Source organism: Ailuropoda melanoleuca, chromosome 4 (genome assembly GCF_002007445.2).
Source record: "Ailuropoda melanoleuca isolate Jingjing chromosome 4, ASM200744v2, whole genome shotgun sequence".
In the NCBI taxonomy this organism is placed as follows: domain Eukaryota; kingdom Metazoa; phylum Chordata; class Mammalia; order Carnivora; family Ursidae; genus Ailuropoda; species Ailuropoda melanoleuca.
In genome coordinates, this window is record NC_048221.1 from 72269745 (window position 1) to 72293215 (window position 23471).

The 23471-nt window shown below is 46.7% G+C and overlaps 1 protein-coding gene across 1 annotated transcript in view; it reads left to right on the forward strand.

Annotated features, from left to right (window-relative positions):
* Positions 1 to 23471, forward strand: part of PRKCE (protein kinase C epsilon) — a 480453-nt gene that overhangs the window by 397080 nt on the left and 59902 nt on the right. Inside the window, exon 11 of the mRNA XM_002912411.4 lies at positions 1194 to 1348. Coding sequence (XP_002912457.1) covers positions 1194 to 1348 — 155 coding nt within the window. The remainder of the gene's footprint in view (positions 1 to 1193; positions 1349 to 23471) is intronic.

Here is a 23471-nt window from a genome sequence, read left to right on the forward strand (position 1 = left end):
TTTCCCCATCTCCACCCCTGCCTTCTAAGTTCCACAGAGACAGTGCTGGCTTGAGATTCTTTCCCTCCCACCCAGCACAGCACCCCACACCTTACAGGCTTAGGGAATAGTAGCCAAGAAACTGCAAAAATGAATTTCCATCCGTCTGCTTCACACATTGTCATGGAGTACAGATAAAGAAGGCCCCTCCTCTGATGAACTATGAGCGTGGTTGGGTCATTAGGAGGCCACCTTGAGGAAGGAAGCCATAGGAAATGTGGCAAGATGGGAATCCCAGTAGGAACATCTTCCAGAGTGGAAAGTGGCCTCAGAAGAGGCCACAGAAGAGGCCACAGAAGGGGCCCTCGTAGCCTCGATAGCCCGTGGGACTTTGTAGTAGTTTCCCAGGGCTGCCTTCACACATTACCACCAGTTGGGGGCTTAAAACAATCTGAATTTATTCTTTCAGAGTTCTAGAGACCAGAAGTCCGGACCCAGTGTCACTGGGCCGAAAACAACATGTCCCCCAGGCCCTGCTCTCTCCTGAGGCCCTCAGGGAGAGTCCACACTTGCCTCTTCCAGCTTCTAGAGCCACCATATTCTTTGGCTTGTGGCCGCATTACAGTCTCTGCCTCTGTGGCCACATTGCCTTCTCCCTGCTTCTCAAATCTCCCCCCTGCCCTGCCTTTCTCTAACAAGGACACCTGTGATTGCATTGAGGGCACCCTGGTGATCCAGAATAACTTCCCATCTCAAGATTCTTATCGTTGTCACATCTGCAAAGTCCTTTTTCTCTGTCTCAGGTAACAGTCGCATGTGAAGGGATTAGGACATGGATATCTTGTGGGGAGCCATTATCCAGCCTACCACACGTATAAAGGTAACTGGAGCCTCCAAAGGGTCAGAGACTTGTCCGAGGACACACTTCAAGGTTGTCATGGAAATCAAAGACCCGGGTCTCCTTTCTGTAGGTTTTGGGCTTCCTCTGCTAAACTAAGCTGATGTTCATAAAAGTAAAAAATAACACCTCATACCCTAATCTGTGTGCTGCCTGGATTACCTGTCTTCTGTCTTCCGTCTGGGTTGTGTGCTGCCAGGATTCAGCCGCCCCTGCGCCTTCTTCCCCCTTGAGTTTGGGCTCAGGGTATGCTCTCTGGCCTGTGTGGGCAGCGGCAGTGGAATTACCTAACTGGCATTTTCTGCTCTCCTTTCAGGACCGCCTCTTTTTCGTGATGGAGTATGTAAATGGTGGCGACCTCATGTTCCAGATTCAGCGCTCCCGAAAATTCGACGAGCCTCGTTCCCGGTTCTATGCTGCAGAGGTTACGTCGGCCCTCATGTTCCTCCACCAACATGGAGTCATCTACAGGTAGCCCTTCCCCTCTCCTGCCTTCCCTGGAAGCGAAAAAATACAGAACTCTCCAGACGCTTGAACTGACTTTGACTCCTGCCCAGCTGGTCTCTTAGCAACCCGCTTTAGATTAGTTGTTTGTTCTAATTTGCTCACAGAGGACTTTTTTGGGGGCTGTTTAGCACCGTGAATGTTAATACTTGAATAGCCTCAGGAGGTCTGACCCACTGTTTGTGCCAGTTTTGATGGAAAGCCCAAGCACAACATTTTAAAGGCTTGGCGCTGAGCGACCTTGGAGTGACCTTCATTTCTCTCTCTCCCCACCCTCTTCCTTCAACAGCAGGGCATTCTCTTTACTTTTTCCTTCTTTGCCATGAACTTCCTCCCCTTCCCAACCTCTTGCCACTTCCTGAGTTTGTTTGACTTAGCTGTCTCCAGCAGATAGAATCAGAGGACGAGGAGTTGCTTGGGGGTCTCTGGGTTTATGATTCTAGAAGGAGGAGGGGAAGGGAGCTAGACAATATCCAACAGGAAGTTACTGCAGATGATCCAGTCCCTTACTGCCGCCCTGTCCCCCTTCCAAGAAAACATAGAAAACACACACACACACACACACACACACACACACACACACACACTAATTTTCCAGTAAAGGAGCAGGGCTATTTACGCAGGCTCTTCTGTGAGGTCAGGAATTCTGGGAGGAATAAATATTTATAATTAGCAACAAGGACACTAAAGTTCCTTAAGGTTTTCTCAATGACTGTCAATTTCTTGACTTGGTTTTTGTTCCCCCCACCTTTATTTCATTGGGTAGAAGAAAAGCTGGCCGGGTTCAACCCAGAACTTAGTCACTAGAACCTTCCTGACCCTCTCCTGGGAGCAGCGCTCTGACTAAATGCTCGTCGAGGGGTTCTGACCAACCCTCACCCCAGACTTCCTTTTTACTGACGGCCCTTAGTTTCCTAAAGTATGCATCTCTCTGTTCAAAAATAGTTCGTGCCTCCCCCCGGCCTACATAAAAAGCCCGAACTTTTCAGCCTGCCAGTCATGGCCGTCCATCATGCGTCCCTGTATTTGCTTCCTATTGCTGTGTGACAAAATACCACAGACTTCAGGGCTCCAGACAGCACCCATTTTTTATGCCCCCATTTCCGTGGTCCCGGAGTTCAGGCATAGTGGACGCTGGCCCTCAGCTTGGGATCTCTCTGCTGCGATCAGCGTGTCAGTCAGGCCACATGCTTGTCTGCAGTTTGGGGTCCTCTTGTAAGCTCACGTGCCGATAGGCAGAACTCAGTTCCTTGCAGCATATGGCTTGCTTCTTCAAGGCCAGCCAGAGAGCGAGCCTTTCCTGCTTGGAATCTCTAACTCCAGGGAAGTCTTGGACCCTCTTTTAACAGGATCACCTGATTAGATTAGGCCTACCCAGGATAATCTCCCTTTTGTTTAACTCAAATGATTAGGGAGCTTTATTATATCTGCACAATTCCTTTGCCCTATAATGTCACATTATCGAGGTAGTGACACAACATCGCCTTTTCCACATTCTTTTGGTTAGAGGAAGTCCCGGCTTCCACCATACTCAGGGAGGGATTATGGGATTATACCAGAGTGGGACTCACTGGGGCTCCGCTTAGGTTGTGTCTGCCACATCCTTTCTCGCCACACTCCCCATAGCACCTTGTTTTGAACCCACCAAGGTTCTCCGCTTTTCTCAAACCCACCTACCAATTCCCAGCTTGCCTGTGCGTATGCCCTCCTCAGCCCTCTCTGTCCAGCCCGGAGGCCTCACACAGTACTGCCTGCCTGCACAAAGCCTGGTCCCACCAGCCAGAGCAAGTTTCTCCACCACCCACGCTTCCATTCCCAATTTGGGAATGAATGAGATTTGAGACTTTGGTTGCCGGGCTTACCACTGTCCTCCTGTATTAGTGTTAGGCATCGTTGTGGATCCTTCACTAAGTTGCAAACTCCCTTAAGGACCATTTATTATTATTATTATTATTATTATTATTACTATTATTTTCTAAACCCCTCAATCATCTTACTTGACACGCTCTTCTTGTCTTACACATAGTAAATAGTCAACACGTGACCATCGACTTCAGTTAGTTTAAAACCTTAATCTCTGCCCCCAGAGCCGCTCTCAAGCCCGTTCAAGATCCAGGTGTTAGGCATAGGAAGAGCTCACCCATACTACCAGGCGGTGCCTTGTTAGGTGCCCATGACAGGAGGAAGAGCTACCATCCTTTGAGATGCCATCCCCATTCCATCCCATACCCATAGTAGTGGGTATAATCATCCAGTTGACTGTCAGGGATCCAGAGCCTTCCCTTTAAGTAGCTTGCCCGAGGCCCTCCTTGGTCAGTGGCAGACCTCGAAGCCTCAGTGACGGATCAGCAAACTCATGCTGTACACCATGGCACCTGTCACCCTGCCTTTTCAAGGCCAAGTCCAAACTCTTTGGCTTGTCATCCCAGGTACTCCAAAAGTCACCTCTCCCTTACATGTCTACCTCTCCCCTTTCCACCTCCCTCTCCTCACACTGTGAACACTTTTGCTCTCTTGGCTGCACTCCCCTCCTACTCCTCCCCACCTCCCAACCTCAGTCTCTCAGCCTGGCTGCTGCTCCCCTCCAACCTCCATTTTCTAAATGCTGCTTTTCACCCACCTTCCTCCCCCACACTTCAAGGAGAGCCCACACTGCCAGGCACGGCCCCCTTTCTTCTGGCCCTTGTCTGAGCAAGTCCGATATGTGCATGCTTCCAAATGACTCCTGTGTGCCAGCAACCCTGCGTCACTACATCCAGCCCCCAGTTATCCCCAGAACGCAAACAAGCTCTCTCCCCCAAACCGCTCTCTCAACACTTGACCTTGGGACCTCCTGCCTTCTTCCCATGTGAGTTTGCAGTCATTGACGGACTTGACTCATTCACTGTCCCTCAGGTCCCTGCACTCCTCTCTGTCTTCCCCATCCACTGCTGCCCACCATTCTTTCAAAGCACGTGGGCATCACACACTCCCTTTTTAGCCTCCTTCAGATACCCTCGTGCCCCAGGCCTGCCGCACACAGCTGTGTGGTCTGGGCACAGTGCAAGAGCGAAGGGCACAGTCAGTGAGTGGTGGTGGCGTCTAGGCCAGCTCTGACTGTGTAGCTGGCCTCAGCCCAGGGAAGGGGTGCTTTTTCTACCCAGAGGAGATGGCTTACTGTCTCTCACAAAGACGCCATCTGTGCTCACGGGGCCCTAGTGGCCCCCAATGATCTTATGACCCTTAGCACTGTTCCCTCCAACCATACATCCCACCCGCTGGGTACTACAGATTATTTGCCATTCTGCCCCCAATGCCATTTGTTTTCATTTCTTGGAGCCTCTGTACCCCTGTTCCTGGAAATCCCTTGCTACTAATCTATGCCTTGATCAATGAGTGGTTCCCAGCTCACATCCATGTTCTGACTGCCTCAGAGTCCCTGGTTTAAAAGGTACGGAGATCCCATAATACTGGAGGAGGGGAAATAGATAAGGATATTAGTGAGAAAAAATACAGCCCCGAGTTTATGATGGCAGAGGCTGCGTGATGCGCACATGGGGGGGTTGCTATCCTATCTACTGTTGTATGTGTTTGAAGTTTACCATAATTATAATATCTTGTTTTAGAAGATTAGCAGTTCCACGGTGATTTTCTAGAGTTTTTCATTCAATAGATCTGGAGTGGGGTTCAGAAATTTATATTTTTTAAAGTGTTCCTCAGGTCACTTGGGGACCAGAGATGGAGAAAAATTCTATTCTGCCTCTGGACTGTGTCAGGCGCCCCCACTAATGTGAGGCTCTCCCTGACCACCAGTCTGACTGGGGATCATGTCTTCTCTCTGTACAGGGCATTTAGCAGGTTCGCTTTGCAGAGCTGATGTTTTTATTTAAGATACCTATTCTGTGATTGAGAACTCCCCACAGGAGTGCTCACCTGGTTGGCCTAGAACAATAGCCTGCTTATAGTAGGTGTTCTCTAAATGTTTGTTCTTTTAGACTCTAATGCTCCAGAGCCTTCCAGTCCAGTGCATTGCTCCCTTCTAGGTGTACACTTCTTAAAAGTTTGTGTTGGAAGCATTCCTAACTCCTTAACCCGACAAGGCCCAAATTCCTTCCTATCTCTCATTTTATGGGTTAATGAGGATGCTAGGATCTCTGTTTCCCATGTTGCTTTGTGTTAAGCTGCCACAGCAGAGGAAAAAGGGCAGCGTGTGTGCAGCGGCCTGGGGAGGTGGTGAGTGTGTCTCCACCTATTTGCCTCTGGCTGTTCTGAAGCCCTGGCAGAGACCACGGTTTGGGCGATACAGCGGCTTATTTGGGAGATTGGCAAGGCCAGGTTTTGGAGGAGGAAGCTGATTGGAGTGGAGATGGAATTTTCGGCCTTCCTGCTGGAATTTATACACACACTAATTAGCAGCTAACTGGCCAGTGTTCAAGAATGAAGGAAAGAAGTCATTTCTCTGGCTGGTGGCTCACACTTCAAGGAGAGCCCACACTGCCAGGCACGGCCCCCTTTCTTCTGGCCCTTGTCTGAGTCAGTTTCCAGCACCAGGCAGCCCAGGGCAACGTGTCTCTGTCCCCTGTCCGGTGTTCCTGGGACTGCTCTGTGTACTATGGGAGAAGCTGGCACTGTGTGTCCAGCCATGGCTTAAATAGAAAGACCTCTTTCCTCCTTTATCCCTCCCCCCACCACACAGAGTGAGAGGCAGAGGTTTTGAAGGGCAGGCCTTCTTTAAGAGTGGGTTCAGAGAACTTTCTCTTCCTCTAAATCAGGCTTGCTGCCCGTCCATATTCGTCTGAGCGCTCAGTTGGAGCAGCTGACTCTCTGAGAGCACCCCTGTCTCTGTGCAACGTGAGAGAGAGAGAGATGGTGTTATCCACCTCAGAGAGGACAGCGGGGCCCTTGGGAAGACAACCAGAGGCTTGGCAGTTAGGAATGTATCTTCGTAATCTTCCAGAGTTAGGATTTAAGTCCTAAATACTTTTGAATAGTGCCTGCCACACAGTAGGTCCTCAGTAAAGGTTAACTCTCTTATTCTATCTTGATTTTTATTAAGATGGATTGAAATAACATTGGAAAGCTTTTATCCAGCCCGAGCTCCAAAAGGGATTCCCGGGACCACGTGAGAAGAATGAATTCCTTTTTTCCTTCTGATAAAATTTAATTACTTTTTTTTTTAATTATAAAAATAGTAGTCCTAGGAAAAATAAAAATGTCAGCAGCAGAGAAAGATATAAAGAGTCAGTTTTCCCTTCACCAACCTTAGAGCTACCCAGGGTAAAACAGTGGAACGGTTTCTAGAGAATCCTTCGAGAACCCTTCTTGAGCAAGTTCCTGAACATCTTTGTGACTGGCTTCCGTTGACCCGGAGCTCAGACAATGCCCGCACTGTCTCCTGCATGCAGGAGCTGTGATCGCTCCACGTCAGATGGTCAGACCGAGGAGGGAGAGGTGAAGGCTCTGAAAGCCAGTGGGGAATGACAAGACATTTTACTCGTGGGAAGTCTCGTTAATGATTAACATCTCGAGTGGAGCACTAAAATTTGGTCTTTATCTAGCACAGGGGAAGTTATGACTTCCCCCTTAATTCTTCAGAACTTTCCATCTTTGGTGAGTTCTCACCACCACTCCCCAGTAGCCATCCTGCACTGGGGGCCTGTTGTGCCCCTGGTTGCCCGAACTGGGGGCAGCAGGGAGCCACGAGGAGAAAGGTGTCTCTGCTTTGGCCCACTCCAGATCACCCTGTACTCAAGAGGTGCTTAGGAAAGGCTCTCCTTGTTGATAATCATGTTTCTAAAACATCAAATAAGAGTGAAGAGAGTGGAACAAAGATTTAGGCAATACCTCTGAGGACCTAATAAACCTGAATCTTTTTTTTTTAAGGATTTTATTTATTTATTTGACAGAGAGAGAGACAGCCAACGAGAGAGGGAACACAAGCAGGGGGAGTGGGAGAGGAAGAAGCAGGCTTCCAGTGGAGGAGCCCGATGCGGGGCTTGATCCCAGAACGCCGGGATCACGCCCTGAGCCGAAGGCAGATGCTTAATGACTGAGCCACCCAGGCGCCCCTAAACCAATCTTAAATGCCTTGTCCTCAGTGGGACAGAAGGACAAAGTCAAGAAGGGGGGGCTTAGAAGAGGTCTCCCTGGACAGAGCGGGAGACATACTGAGGTCTGTAGCTATGCTCTGCAAGCCAGACCTCCCTGGAAAATGCACATGGAGTTGTGATATAAACTGCAGCCTTGTCTTCCTGCTAGTCAAAGGGGGAACGTGTGTGCCTAGCTTGGGGAATGATAGCCTGCCTCGAGCCCTGGGATCATCTCCTGCCATTGACACAATTCGGCATTTCCTGACTTGGGGAAGGGCTCTAGATAAAGCCCGTGCTAACAAATGGAAGGTCTAATAAATATTAGATTCCTGTCTTCTTTCCCTACATTCTAATTCATCTAATGCTAATAAAAACAGAGGAGGAGGAAGAGGAGGAGGAGGAAATAGGATGATTTCTTCCTTCTTTCTTCCTTCCCAATCTTCTATGACCTGCCCTCAGAAAATCACTCAGGACGCTCTGGGGTCTTCTCCCCCACAGAGCGTTATCCTCCGCTGTCAGCATTCCTCCAGCCATTCTCGAAAATGATATTGTGATATAACACTCCTGAGGATATGAGGGCTGAGTGTGTAATGGGAGGGTGTCAGGAGTCTCCAATGTTAGATCAAGGAGGGCTCCGAGAGATCTAAACCAACTCTGTTTTCTAGATGCGGAACTTGAAACCAAAACTGGGCGGGAACTCACCGAAGTTTACACAGTGAGGTACTATAAAGCTTAGATGTTATTTTAATCAAAGATATACACGGAGATAAAGAGTCAAACCATTCTACAAGGAGCTTAAACAAATAAAAAGCTGTTTTCTGCCCTCCTTCCCACTCCTGCCCAGTTTCCTCTTCCACGGAGACAACTATTTTCAGTTTTTTCAGCTGATACTTTTGGGACGGACCTCTGTATTTCTGAATAACATGCTTTTATTGTTACTTTTGTAAAACTTTATTTTAGGCATTATGTAGTGACTCTCCACTGTGGAAGTGAGGGTTTGCTTCTCTGCCCCGCTCCCTACCTGCTCACTGCCCCATGACATCCACACTCCCATCCCAACCTCCCATCCTCCCTTCCTCTCAGTAGACTTTACTGTAATTGCAGTTAATATACATTTGTATACATTATTATGACTGTGAAGTACTATTTGGGGGACCCCTGCATGACTCAGTCGGTTAAGCATCTGCTTCCGGCTCAGGTCATGATCTCAGGGCCCTGGAAGGGAGCCCTGTGTTGGGCTCCCTGCTCAGCGGGGAGTCTGCTTCTCCCTCTCCCTCTGCGCCCCCCACCCTATCCACACTCTTTCTCTCAAATAAATAAATAAAACCGTTAAAAAAAAGAAAGAAAGAAAAAGAAATACTATTTGGAACTTAGCCATGTGGTAAGCTATAATTACTTTTCCTGTACCTTTTTCTTTGTTTTCCCTGGAGATAATTATCTCTTTGCTTTTCACGTGATTATTGATTCAACACAAACTCTACAAATTGTCCACATCTCCCTGCAGGATGTTTCAGTGCAACGGGTACTCTGTCAACTTCCTGTTTGTGGGTAGCTCTCTCCTGGAGCCCTCCAAACCACTCCAGTCTGAACAGTGCCCCCATGGCTGCTGCCTAGCCATCATCCTGGGCTGTCCCCGTACTGCTGTCCTCATGCTTCCTTTGGTCTCTCTCTTCTGTGAAAGCTCCTGTCTCTTGTGTCTCACATCTCTTTCTCAGTGTACTCCCTTGATATAGTCAAGCAGCCCCAGCAGTTTTTTGAGGAGGACGGGCAATACGTTTTTGAGACCTTCCTTTTATATGTGAAATCATCTTTATCTCACTCTCAAACTTGATAAAGGCTTTGGCTGGGTGTAGAATTCTAGATTGAAATCCATTGTCGCTCAGAATTTGAAGGTATTGTTCCACTGCCCTCTAACTTCCAGTGTTGCTGTTAAGAAGTCTGAAGTTATTTCAATTCTTGATCCCGTTAGATGGATCTTTTTTCCAGGAGGCTTGTTCATTACCTATTAAAGATTTAGGGTAGGCCGTTTCTCATCCATTGCCCCGGACTCTCGATAGACTTTTTCAACTTAGAAAAATGTTTCCTTCAGTTCTGGAAAATCTTTCTTTCTTTAAGGATTCTTTCTGTTTTCGCTTTTTGGAACTGTCATTTGGGCATTGGATTAGTCCACTTGGCCTTTATTGTAGACTAATATGGCTAGCCACATAGTTGGGAAACTTCTGACTGTCGATACTTTTAGAACTTTCCTCTTGGAGTGTTGAGGTTACGCTGGGAAGACTCTTCCGGCACCTGCCCAAGGGGAAGAGGCTTAGCAGCCAGTGCTGTGGGAGCCATATAAGGAGGCCGGCCCGCAGGGCCCCGCTCCCAGGACACGTTGTCCAGAGAACGTCTCCATTCCCAGCTCTGTGTCCTGGTGCCTGCCCTCCACCCCCATCTCACCCTGTGTCCAGACACCCTTTGTTTCTCTTCTCCAGAGGGTAAACCTCTGGGAGCAGGAAAGGGGCTGTGCAGAGTAAAGAATAGGATCTGAGTTTATAATTGCTTTTCAACCAACTGTTTTTGTCTCTCCCCACCTTCATCTCCAGAAGCAACTGGCACTACAAATTCCTGAGCTGTGGGTGGGACAGAGGATAGGAGATTCTAGAGTGTAAATGTAACCATTCTTGACTTTCCCCATTGTGGGTTCTTGATTCAGCACTTTCTCAAGTCTACTTTTTTTTTTTTTTAAAGATGTTGTTTATTTATTTATTTAGAGTGTGCATGAGCAGTGGAAGGAGCAGAGGGAGAGGGAGAGAATTTCAAGCAGATTCCCCACTGAGTGTGGAGCCCTATGTGGGGCTTGATCTCATGACCCTGAGATCATGACATGAACTGAAATCAAGAGTCAGGCGCTCAACCAACGGCACCACCCAGGAGCCCCTCTTTCTCGGGTCTGTTAAGTTATTTACCGTTCATCCCTTTGCTTTCCAGCTTCCCAAATTGTGTTTCTGTTGTTTCTTCTCTCCTTCTCCCCATCTTTGTGTAGTTAGGTCTTTGTGTGTAATTTTGGAAAGGAGAGAAAAATAGTTGTGGCTATTCAAGCTACTCTCTTTATCCAGAAGTCAATAATAATAACAAAAACAAGAGCCACAGCACACCACAGCAGCAATGGCAACAACAACCGGGGATAGTAAGACCCTTATTTAGCCTTCGTTATAAACCCAATTCTGTTCTGCACACTTCACACCTATGAACTCACTTAATCATCACAGCAGCCCTCTGAAGGAGATTCTGCCGTTATCCATGGGCTTCACGATCTCTCCAAAGAAGGAGATCCTGCCGGATCCCACCCTCTGCCGCCACTGTCAGGTCTCCCTGTCCCATTGCTGCGAGCTGTGATTTCGCGTGGGAGACAAAGCTGTATACTGGGGACAGTGCTGAGTTTGGACTCGGGGAACTGCAGCTGTGTCCTGGCTCTGCCTCATCTTTGTTGTCTTCCTGGGCAGAATACTTAAACTGCCTGGAAGGTAGTTTCCTCATTCCCCCATGGAATTACCCGGGACTGTTTTGAGAATCACATGAGAACGCGTTTACAGAAGTACTAAGCACAATCCTCGGCTCCTGGGATGCTCCATACGTATTGGTTAGATGAATGGGGAGTGGTGGGTTATGGGGTCACAGGATGGTATGTGCTGAATTGTGTCCCCTCCAAATTTGTGTGTTGAACTCCTAATCCCCCATACCTTAGAATGTGGCTGTGTCTGGAGATAGGGCCTTCAAAGAGGTAAAAGGTAAAATGAGGTCACATGGGTGGGCCCTAATCTGATAGGACTGGTGTCCTTCTAAGAAGAGTTGACGAGGACACAGAAGTACATAGAGGAGGCCATGTAAAGACACCAGGAGAAGACCCATTTACCAGCTGAAGAGAGAGGCCCCAGAAGAAACCAGTCCCGCCAGTACCTTAATCTGGGACTTCCAGCCTGGGAGAAATAAATTTCTGCTAAGTCATGCAATCTGTAGTACTTTGTTATGGCAGCCCTAGCAAACCAATAGTGAAGTCCCAGGTTCAAGTCCCAGCATTGCTGCTTACTAACTGTGTTGCCCTGGGCGATTTCCTGATCTCCTTGAGCCCCAGTTTCCTCATCTATAAAATGGAACTGATAATAATAATAAGTAAAATGTGATGGCCAAGCCCACAGTCTTGGCAGAAATAGAAAAACTTAAGTCAGCTAATGGACACAGAAAAACCTCTGGAAGTTATTTGGGGCCCAGCAAGTCTTACAGAGGTCCAGGCACACAGCGGCGATGATGGGGCCATAATGCCCTTGTTTGAGGGGCGCAGGGTGGTAGGTATGTGACGACGCATCCCCCCCATGCACGTTAAAGGGCCCACCGAGGGCAAGGCCAGATCTCAGGGCCAGGTACTGTTCCAGAGAAGGGAGTCTCTTCTTGGCAATATTTCAATACTGTGAGTACTCGGGGACCCTGGGATAGGACAAGCAAGCACATGACAGTGACCAGCGGGCTGAAGAGACATACTTGTGCTGGAAAGCTGTGAAGTCTGACTCTGGTGCCTCAGACTTCTTGTGGGGCCCCCTTTGTATCTGTCCATCTCCAGGAGTTCCCCGTGACACCCCCACCACCCGATCCCTTTCGGGACCTGCTTCAGCAAACACGCTGACTTTAGCAATGAGCAGTTTGGTAATGAGACTCATCCTGTCCGTGTACCATGTTGTGTAATTGAAGGGCTTGTCCTCCTGATAAAGGAATGGTAAATATCATCGAGAGTTTTTCAGTAGTGGTTACTTTTCTGTGGGGCCGGGTTTACTTAAACGCAAGATCATCTTTACCCCAAACTGTTCTGTGCAGTGTTACCTGCCAGTAACAGCACAAGGTGGTGTCACTGGAACATGATAAAGGGGAGGGACAAGGAGAGACAGACACTGAGCTTGTTTGGGCTGAAAAGCCAAATTTACATTCCTCTGAGGAAGCCACGTTATTGCTGACCTGATCAGAAGTAGAATTCTGACTCTCGTTGACATCAGAGGCTCAGAGCAAACAGGAAGTTTGGAACCAGAGGGAAATTCCTGATTAAATTTGTTTGAGGGTTTCAGCTAATAGTATGTGTTCAAAAAAAAAAAAAAATCAGGGACCTTGTCATCTATTTTTGCATTTCTCATGACACCTCCCATAGAACTGAGAAGCCAGCATGATGGTAAAGGACTTCTGGACTCAAACTCTGTCTTCACTGCTCATTAGGTTTATAATCTTGGGCAAGGAACTTACTTCTCTAAACCTCAGTTTCTTAATCTGTGAAGTGGGGATGTCACCTTCCTCGGAGGGATATTGGGAGAAGCAATTACACATTGATACTGGTAAAGTAATTGCGATCACGTCTGGTACAAAGTAAGTACTCCTTAAGTGTTAGCTGCTGTCATTATTATCATATTTTTCTGTTTGACAAGTGGCTGAGTGAACAGTTGATAAGATTCGCTTTGTCTGTCTTGAAAATTTCACGATGAACTTATCGTGGCAGCTGGCAAACGCCTGGAAACACCTTGTCACGGTAGAGCTTCCAAACAAAGACGAGTCTGAGGAGGTGGGACTTGCCTTAGGAGGAGGCAATCGATAGCTGTTATTTTTATGACTATTATCGTTTTATATTAGTATTTTATGACTGTAAAACGTGCTCTAGAAAGAAGAAATCTCGGAGCATGTGTTACTGTAGTAGTCGTCTGTCAAGCCTGAATCCTTCCTAGGTGTACTCAGAGGGTTTTGTTTCTTCAGTGCCTTTGGCTAATGACTGAACTACTAAAAATGGGAATTGTTGTAGCAAACAGTGGGTGGCTTTGCCTCATGGTAAGCAGAGTGTACGGGAACATCAGAGCTGGTCCTGTGGTCTCTGCGGGGCCCTGGCTGAATCCAGAATGGCTCAGCCTGGGCGGTGGGGGGCAGGGTGCTTCACGTGGAGACCACAGGAGTCATACTGAATTGTCTTTGCTTCTTTCTTTGGTCATGTGGTAGCAGGCTGACCATTCCTGCAGATTAATTATCATAAAACAAGGAGTTGACGCAGTCTCCGGCTCAGAAGTCTGCAATCACGCTCCGTTATCAGGATAATGTCTAGACTACCTCTGCCTCTTACCCAAAGCCATCCCCAAGCTGACCCTCTTAACTAGCTTCATCTCGGAGATTTGCACACATTCTCTCTCTACCCCCTCCCCCACCCCCCCAGCTTCTCAAGTGTTTCCCCTGCCAAGTTCCTCCTTGAATATTTTCCTGAGCCTGACAGGTATCCTCATCGACAACAGCCACGCACACCGTACTTGTGTTGCCTTGACCCTCAACACCGACCGTCACAATAGAACTCCTCCCTTTGCCTTTTCCTGGACTGCCGTACCTTCCTTTTCACTTTCTATTTTGTTCTAACTCACATCCTTTGAGATTCAGCTTCAGCTCATTTCCCCTGGCCCTTTTCAGGGCAGTTAGTGCCCTCTTCCTCCTGTTAACATTGCATCTTGTTCCATTATATGATAGCATTTCTTACATTGTACTGTAACCGTTTCTTGGTCGAAAGATTGTAGAAAGAGAGCTTCCCCCAGTTACGCTAAACTTATGGTTTTGCCCCATGGCCCTTGATTTCTTGGCCAACCCATTCAAATATATCAAGGAAGCACCTCCGGGAAGGTGGGGGAGTTTTCTAAACATATTTGGCCACAGAATGAATTTTCTAATGGACTTCTTGCTGGACCAGCATTTCCCTGGGCCCTGTTTCTGTGTGCTGTGCCCCTTCCATGAGTCTTTTTATTCTTCAGTGTCTGGTTGATGGTCCACTGCAGTGGAAGGAACATGGGGCTGGGAATCAGGGCCCAGCACTCTCATAGGAACTGGCGCAACCAAGTGACCTAGGCAGATTCTCCTTTCTGGACCTTCATTCCCTACATGTAGGCAGGATTGTTGATCTAGCCCTGTGACCCTAAGAGGTGGGTCTGGGAATGCCTTGAACAGAATCTGAAAATGAAACTCTGAAAAGCATCTCCAAATGATCTCAGTGAGGCTCTGGAGGTAACTGAATCCAAGTAGCAAGAGTACCTGGTGCCCTTTGGAAGGGTTCAGAGGTGTGGCCCTCGATTCCCATGATCCCTTGGAACATGAGACGTCATCAGCAGGCGGTCCTATTTGCTGCCGAGTATCAAATCACCATATGTGGGTTCCCCTCCCTAATGTCTCCACAGTCCTCCCTCTTTTCAAGGCTCTGATGTAGCCGAGTTAAATGTTTATCCCTGTAGTGAGCAGAGTTCCCTTAAGGGCCTGAAACCCACCACGTGGGCAAGAAGTGGCTGAAGAATGGGGCTGCTTGCTTAGAAAGTTGTGGTCCCATTGGGACTGAGAATCTCATGCCCATGGGTCAAAAACCCTCTCAGAAGTGGGGCATCTGTCCGATGAAATTTGCTCCCTTGTTAGAAATCTGCTCATGTAAAAGCATTCATCCAAAGGGGATTTCTATTTGTGTTTGTACCTTTTCTTGAGAAGCAACCAAAAAAAAAAAAAAAAGGCTCTTGTTTAGAGAGCACTGTGCTTAAGCGGGTGCTCATTTATTCAGTCAATGATTGTCAAGTCCCCTTGGTATGTCAGGTGTAGGACTTCAGGATACCATGAAAAGGAAAAGACACACATTCTCTGCCCTCTTGGCACTCAAGTTTGGGTGGGGATGCCAGATAATAAAATAAGCAGTAACAATAAAAACTGATAAGAATGATGATAGGGAACTAGGGTACTAGGGAGCCACATAGCAGAGATGCCTCAGCTACTTGGAGAAAGTCAAAGAAGACTTTCTGAGGGAAGTGACCTCTCCCCTAGAGGCCCGATGGGGTAAGTAGGAGTTGGCCAGAATGAGAGCATGTGGGAGAGTGAGCCAAGGAGTGGGAACAGGATGTGCCAAGGCTTGGGGTGAGGGAATGCCAAATGGGCCTGTGGGTCTAAAGAATTTCTACATGCCCATATCTCAGACCACAAAGGGAGGCCTGGTGAGCAATGAGGCTTGAGGGAAGGCCAGGGTCACCATCCTGAGGGGCCACAGATGAACTGTGAGAAGTAATGTCCCTGCACAGGGACGTGATCTTAGATTGTATGATAAGTGGGGGCTGTGGAAGAGGGGCCTACTATTTAATAGAATTTCAGAGGTGGAAGCAAACTGGGAGGTCAGCTCCCAGTTCCATCCTTCATAGATAAATAAACTGAAATAGAGGTTGGGTGACTTGTCCAAGGGCATTCTGTCTTTTGGCGACACAGGCAAAATTATGAGTTGGGGTGTATTTTGATGGTGTGTGTTGATAAACTGGCTCCAAACAGAGATACCTAATTTGTAGCTAATTGCCGTGGTGTAAATATTCCCCATGTGGTCTATTTCAAACTACCCGTGTTTAACCATCAGCTCACAAAATTCTTGGAGATTGAGCAGTCTGGTTTGTGAGCCAGTACAAGTCAGCAACAGCATACCAAAGGGAAAGCTGACTCTGTGCACCTCTTCCCTGCTCTGTGATCTGAGATATTTTGCTGGTGGTTTGAAATCAGCGGTGGAATTCAGCAAATGCTACAGATCAAGGTTTGTTCCCCTGGAGAGCTATTGTTAAACATTGACCAGCACACTGTTATAAAAGGAATCTGTAGTTTAAGTTGGGGAGTGCCGTTCAGGTCACCCGCATCCTTACCGATTATCTGCCTGTTTGATCTATCACTGAAAGGGGCCATTTGTCCATTTCTCCCTTCAGTTACAATTATCTTTTTTCCTAACGATTTTTCTGAGATATGATTCACACAGTGTACTATTCACCCACGGCAGGTATACAAATCAATGGGTTTTTTTGGTTTGGTTTTGGTTTTTTTGGTGTCTTCACACATCGCTACAGTTGGCTTTAGCACATTTCCGTCACCCCAAAAAGAAGCTTTGTTCCTTTTAACCATCATTGCCTCAGCCTCCCAACCCTCACCCCCAGCCTTGGGCAACCACTTGTCTACCTTCTTTCTCTTTAGATATTTCACATAAATGGAACCTTGCAAGACGTGGGTTTTTGTAACTGGCTCTCTGGATGTTTGCAAGGTCCATCCATGTTGTAGCATGCATCAGTTCCTCGTTCCTTTTTGTGGCTGCATAGCATCTCTTTGTATGGAGATAGCACATTTTGTGAATTCATTCATCAGTTCATGGACCCTTGGATTATCCACCTGCTGCTCTAAATATTGCCGTACACGTCTTCGAGAGGACATACGTTGCCATTTAGCGCAGCTGTGTGCCTAGAAGTGAAAGTGCCAGGCCCAATGGCAACCGTGTTTAACTTTCTGTTTTCCAGAGCGGCTGCACGGTCTTACCTTCCCACCAGCAAAATGTGGAGGTTCTAACTTCTCCACATCCTGGCCAACACTTGTTATCAGCTGGCTTTTTGATTACGCATCCGAGCGGATGTGACGTATATCCCATTGTGCATTTGAGTTCTCTCAGTTTTTGCCTCTAGTTTGATACTCTGTTGTTAGGTCTGTACCTGTTTGGATTTTAGGTCTTTTGGAAGAATTGACCCCCTTGTCATTATGTGATATGCCTTTTTATTCCTGATAATTTTCCATATTGTGAAGTCTGCATTATCTGAAATTCATATAGGTAATCCAGCTTTCTTTTAGCTAGTGTGAGGACTAGATATTTCTTTATCCATCCCTTTCTATTTGTTGTTTTTTAATCTCCTCCCACAATCTCTGTCCTTTATTTGGTATATTCAGATTATCTTTCTTTGGTGTATTCAGAGTATTGATATGATTGAATTGATATCTACCACTTTTGTGACTATTCATTACATTTGTTCTTTGTTCTCCTCCCTTTTTCTGTTGTCTTTTGACTGAAAAGAACAATTGTTAATTTTAATTCTAAGATGCATCATCAAAATTGTTAAAATGTGGGGGGGGGAATGTATGTTCTAGAACCTATGAAACATGGTCATAATACCCACAAGGAGGTTGTGGGGCTTATATAGGACCATTTATCAAAGTACTTAGCACAGTATTTGGTTTGGTAGTGAGCACTAGATATTAACCATTACCATAATTACTGTGTTAGTGCTCTCCAAGTACTTTGTGGACCACAGCTGACTTCGACACCCCAGTTCCATGACTGCACCACAGTTGAAAATAATTACCCTAAATACATAGGAATATAGAATTTGGACGGAATTTTTTGGTTTTTTGTTTTGAAGTCACATACTGAGAATATGTTCTCTTGCCCTGCTCTGTAGTCCACAGTTAGAACTCTGAGGTCAGACAGCCCTGCATTTGATTCCCACCAGATTCGTCACTTACAGATGTATGACCTTGGGGAATTTCTAAGCTGCTCTGAGCCTTAGTTTCCATATTTGTCAAATGCTTATATTAATGCCTTCCTCATAGAATGTGTACGGGACGCTCACATCATAGATATCATTGTTATCAGTTGTCATATCTCTTCCTGTAAACCAAATGCTCCCTGTGCCTCAGTCTCCCTTTTTGAGCTGGAAATGCTAGGCAGGACCTGAGGAAGGCAGAGGGTGCATAGAAGGATTTAAACATTAGCAGGAGAAATGCCCTGAACCATAGGGACGGATCTCTCCAGCTAGACGTGGCAGTGGGGAAAGGGAGTGGGGCTGCTTCCTGGCATGCCTGGTGTAGGGGATTCCCTCTCAGCCCTGGACAGGGGTAGCTGTGGGGCAAGAAAAGATTCCCGGCTGATGCAGGCAACAGGGACAACAGGCCAGTAACCACCCTTCTCACATCCACCATAAAGCAGTGAATCTTGATGGAAGACCAGCTGTGTATTCATCTCAGTCCCGGCGATTGTGAGGATGGGTGATTGTGCTTCATCTCTTGCAGTTTTCTCCTCAAGAATATTCTGGATACTTCTGGCTATTCATTTTTATTTTTTTACTTATTTGCTTTTCTTTTTTTTTTTCTTTTTTTTCTTTTCTCCCCTCAATCTGCGGTTTGGGTTTAATGGGAATGAATCACTGCCTCTCTCTTCCTTCCCCAGACACATTTTTAATGTCTGAACAACCAGCAGGCTGGCCTTTGGACCCATGAGCAGGGAGACGTACATTCACAGAAGAACCTATAGTGCTTGGCTCTGTTTCTGCTTGGCCCGGCAGTGACAGGCATGTCAAACAGCATAGAACTAAACATATGCAGACCTAGGCCTGTCCAAGAGGAAATTTCTATGTCAGACCTAGTTTTCTGTGGTCAGGGGGCTTTGTTCAGGATTTTTTCTGAGTTAAGGCTGCAAACTTCTAGAAGCTGGACATCACCTGGCCAACATAGCTGGAAACTATATTGCCCTTCCAGAGTCCAAGGCTTCTAGAAGAATCTAAAACTCTTTCCCTCAAGAGAGCCTCTTTACTGTTTTATGATTCAGTGAGAATTTTGTGATATACTGACATGAAATTTAAAAATATAGTGAATTAAAGCAATTATTTGGAATTATATGGGCCTAGAAGCAGGCAGGATTTGAAGAAAAGGGATTTGAGGCATTAATAATGTATATTTAGGGATCCCTTTTCTCAAGATCGTGTGTTCTAGAGGATCCCAGGAAATCCCGTCCCATCGACCTGGGCTGCTGAGATGTAGGGACAGTTTCATGAAGCCTTCTAGCCTGTCCTGAGGGGACCTCCATGTGAGGCACACTCTGGAGTTTCTCCATCTGGTGTCCCGCCTTGACCACAGAGGAGTGCAAGCCGCAGTCCTAGGCACTGGAAGGTTATACTGGGATAGAGTGGAAGGGAAGTATATTTCACACATTACCACCCACCCAAAGCAGAAGAAAGGTTCCAAGCTCAGCTGGTCACTTTAGACTCTCACAGCCTGACCTTGCAAGCTCCCACAGAGAGGGCCTGTTCCCAGACCCTGCTCCCCCATCCTTTCCGTGACCCTGAGAGGTCGTGGAGGTGATTGTTATCAGTGAGAGCCTGAAAACCTAAGTTATTGTTGGCACAAAGAAATGCACATCTCATAAAACCCAAATCCCCAGCAAACAACATCCACCCCGTCCGTCTCGTCCAGAGTTAAGCCACTGAACACGTAACTGGAAGAATGCGCTAAGAGGTGTAAAGAACCCAGAAGCCCTGCTTCCCTGAAGATTCCACAGTATTCTCCAGTGGGCACCCTTTATAGGCTAGGGACCCATTTGTGTGCATACAGTAGGTGTCTGGCCATTGATGAGGGATGTACCCTTGCATGCATGAAGCCAGATTTTGGAGCTATCTATATGTGTGTCAGTACTTGCTTCAAAGCTACCCAGCTCTGTGTGCGTGTGTGTGTGTGTGTGTGTGTCTGAATTATAAATCAGTGTTTTCAATGGAAATAAGATACAGAGCTACAATTAGAACCTGCTTGGAATCAAACACAGGCTCCTTTCTCTCTCTCTGTAATGAGCACCCTTGTCACAGAGGGTATCCTGGGGAGCACAGCTCAGAGAGAGTTCTCCCATCATTTGCCTTCTTTTCTGTTACCTTTGTATATGACTCTCTGTTTTTCTTTCCACTGTGAGACAAAATTCCTGACTATCAGGAACCAAAGGCCTAAAGTTACAGGAGGAAAGATCCTGCTTCGTAATGTTACAGGGGCAGGAGGATTGGGGTGAGATTTCCCCAAAAGGTGAATGAGCATTTGCCCAGTGGCCATGGGATTTCAGAGTGTGGGTAGGGATATAGTGCTTGCTCCACCTCGACATGCTTCATTTTTTGTTGTTTTTCCCAACTGAATTTTGAGCCCTTGTTCGGGGGCCATGACCTCTCCTCGTGCCTGGCCCTCCAAGGGGCCCAGCCTACAGCAGCACAGGAGGTAAGCCACCGACAGGGAGGATATCCCTGTTGACATGGGGGCCCACACCTAGAGATGGAGCATGTCAAATGCAAGATACCCTTTAGAACTTCTCACAGAACAGCGTGCACACATGGGCATAAGCTGCTTTGCAACTACAATCCGTAAGAGAAGCTTCAGGATTCTAACTTAAACCATCTCCGTGCTGGGTAACAAGCAGTTGGGTAACTGTGACCTAGGTGTTCCGAATAAAATAAGAGGATGAGGGAAAATGCAAAAGGAGATTGGAGAGCTTCTGAGGTAACCCGGTACGGTAACCTTCTAACCCTTAGAAGTCTGGGTTGTCCTGAGGACGAGTTCCTACCCCCTCCCCACCTTAACCAAAACCAAGCGGGCCATTTCACTGAGGGGATTTGCTCTGCGCCCATAGCAGTGCTAAGCCCGCAGCCTCCGTGTTCTCACTGGCCCGGTGTACATTTGTCTGTCCCCACTCTCCCCTGTGGTTGGCCGGAGACAGTAATTTAATAATCACAAATAATGCTTTTTCTGAGAAGAATGTCTATTAAAAAAAGAAAACGAAAACTCCTTGAAATGCTGGCTAGAGAAACGTGAGGATTAAACACTCCCTATACTGAAATTAGGGGAGGGGGAAAGTAGCAAATGGGTATATGCTTCAGCGGGAAGGTTTGCAGAGGGGAAAACCGAAGCGTGGAGAGCAGAAACATATTTCACTTGGAGAATCTGAAGAACTTTTTGGTGGTTTTCTTGCTATTGTCTAAAGGGAAGCCTGCAGTAAAGAAAATTGTGGGTCAAATTTCATGTAAGAAGGAACATGAAACAAAGGATCTTATCTTTAATAGCTAAGAACCCAATTTAATGTTTGAAGGAACATGAGGAAAAAAAACACAGGTGACTATCAAACGTACTATAAAATCCTGTCAGATTAGCTCTTTCAGAAAGCATGCGAGGGCATCGGGAGGCTGGGAGTTTCTCAATTCTGCCATAAGGAAATGGACTGATTTTTTTTTTAGGCAAACATTCCAGAGTGTATACATTTGTACAAATGAGTATTGTCATCCCCTTTGAGAGAGTCCTCCTGGGGTACTTTATTCTCAGGGGGAAATACTGCTTTTACTTTGAATATTTTTACACTCCCCTCTGGGTTTTTCTTTGAATGGTGTCTTTTGCATCTCCTGGGTCCTCCTTTAGGAGTAAACTTGATTTCTGAAAAGCATTTTGCATCAAAAATAGTGTGTGCATATAATGGCAAAATCCTGATTTATCTGAGGGGCTTTGAAATGATGCACTCTAAAATAAATTGTACGTGAGGTCCGGAAATCAAGGAGGCAGGAGCTGCAGCCCCAGTGCTTTCCGCAGTCACTACCAGGGACCTGACATGCGTCAGCCTGGCTGGGCGGTCCCACACCTGTGAGCCAGACACCTGGACAGGTGGGATCCCGGCTCTGCATGCTAGCCTACTCTGTTCCTTTCTGACCTTCAATTTCCTCCTTTCAAACCTGGGATGGGAATAATACCTACCTCATGTGACTGTTAGGAATATATATTTTTTAAGTCTATTAGTAGTAGTAGTAGTGGTAATCTCTGTACCCAGTACAGGGCTTGAACTCACAACCCGGAGATCAAGAGTCACACGCTCTTCCGACTGAGCCAGCCAGGCGCCCCCTGACCATTAGACATATTAAATGAGGTAATGCTTGAAAAAGCCATAGGCAGGCATAGTGATTATGTTTTGCTGTTATTCTCCCCTCATAATATCTTAACTGTGGAACTGGGCACTTGGTAAGTGATCTCTAAAGAGCAGTGGATTTGTTGTGAGGCTGACTCTAAAGATGTCAGGCTTTGACCTGAAAGTATATCCGTAACTGAAGAGTGGGTTCATCTGAGGTCATCGCAGAAGGGCTAGGAAAACCTGTCCAATCCTCAATCCTGTGAAGCTCTTTTAGAATGGTATTTATTTACCTCAGAGTTCCACCTCAGCTCTCCTAGTCTGGGAAGCTGACTATTACATCGAACAATGGAATTCATGTGAACAATGAGAAAAAATGTGAAGTAGCGTGGATAATTGAAGACTAAACTGTCAGAGAGTCAAGTAACCCTATATAGAGGAAAATGTCCTTGGGACAGTTTTGTCAACCAGAGAGACTCCTCTGTGGCCTCGGCATTCAAAATCAATGAGGTAATTTGTTTAACTTGAGCAGGAGAGGCATCACCAAGAAGAAAACCTACCTCAAAGTCCACAAAGGAGAATGGGTCTGTGGGCAGTCATGGGACAGGGTAGGGAGAGAGAGACTGCCCAAGTTTGGCCAAAGATCTTGTCACCCTTTTATGATGACCTCAAATTGGTAAAGAAGTTTTTCATAGTTTTTCAGTTCGAAAGGGAGAAGAGGCACCGCACGTACCATGTTGACTGTGAAGCCCAGTGCGATGAGGCATATTATAAACCAGATATTAAAAATTAGGGAAAAAGGCAGAAACACAGCGGGGAACACTTTCCATGGGAAGCCTTGAAGTAACAAAAAAGAAAAAAAGAGGTGAGGCTATTTGGTCAGCACGGCATCGTTGCTGACTTCAATAAGGAGGTTTCTGACGCTCTCTTGTAAGCACGGAAGGTGACACGTAAGGATAAAGACTTTCGCGGCGATAAAACATAAGAACAAAGATCCCTCGTGATGGCCAAGAGTAGCTATGGGACCTGGAGTCTCAGACATTGACCTGTCCAAAGGTAGGCCTGGGACACGGACCCAGGGAGCCTGGTGTTTGACCCAAGACCCTTTCATCTGAACAACCAGATTGAATCTCAACCTGAAACACAAGGAGCAAAAGTTTGTTCTTGGAATGTGGAAACTAAGTGGGATGGGAGGCAGGGGGACGTTGAGGGCCTTGGCTCCTGGAGAAGGAGCCAATGGCTTATGAAGATTTTTCTTTCACTGGTTCCTGGGAACCATGGAGTCAACACAAATTAGCAGAGCTAAGTAGGCAGATTTCTGGGTTTGGAGGCATAATTAGTACTGTTTTTCTCTAGTCTTGACCTAACTGGAGTTCACTGGGTATGTAATGGAAAAAAAACAACCAGCTTGATATAAAAATACAGGAAATGCCTGCAATCACTGCTGATTACAGTAGCAGCTTTCCTTCTGTTATTTTTGTGAAGGAGAAAAAAAACCCAGCATTTGTTAGGTTTGTTCTTGTTTTGC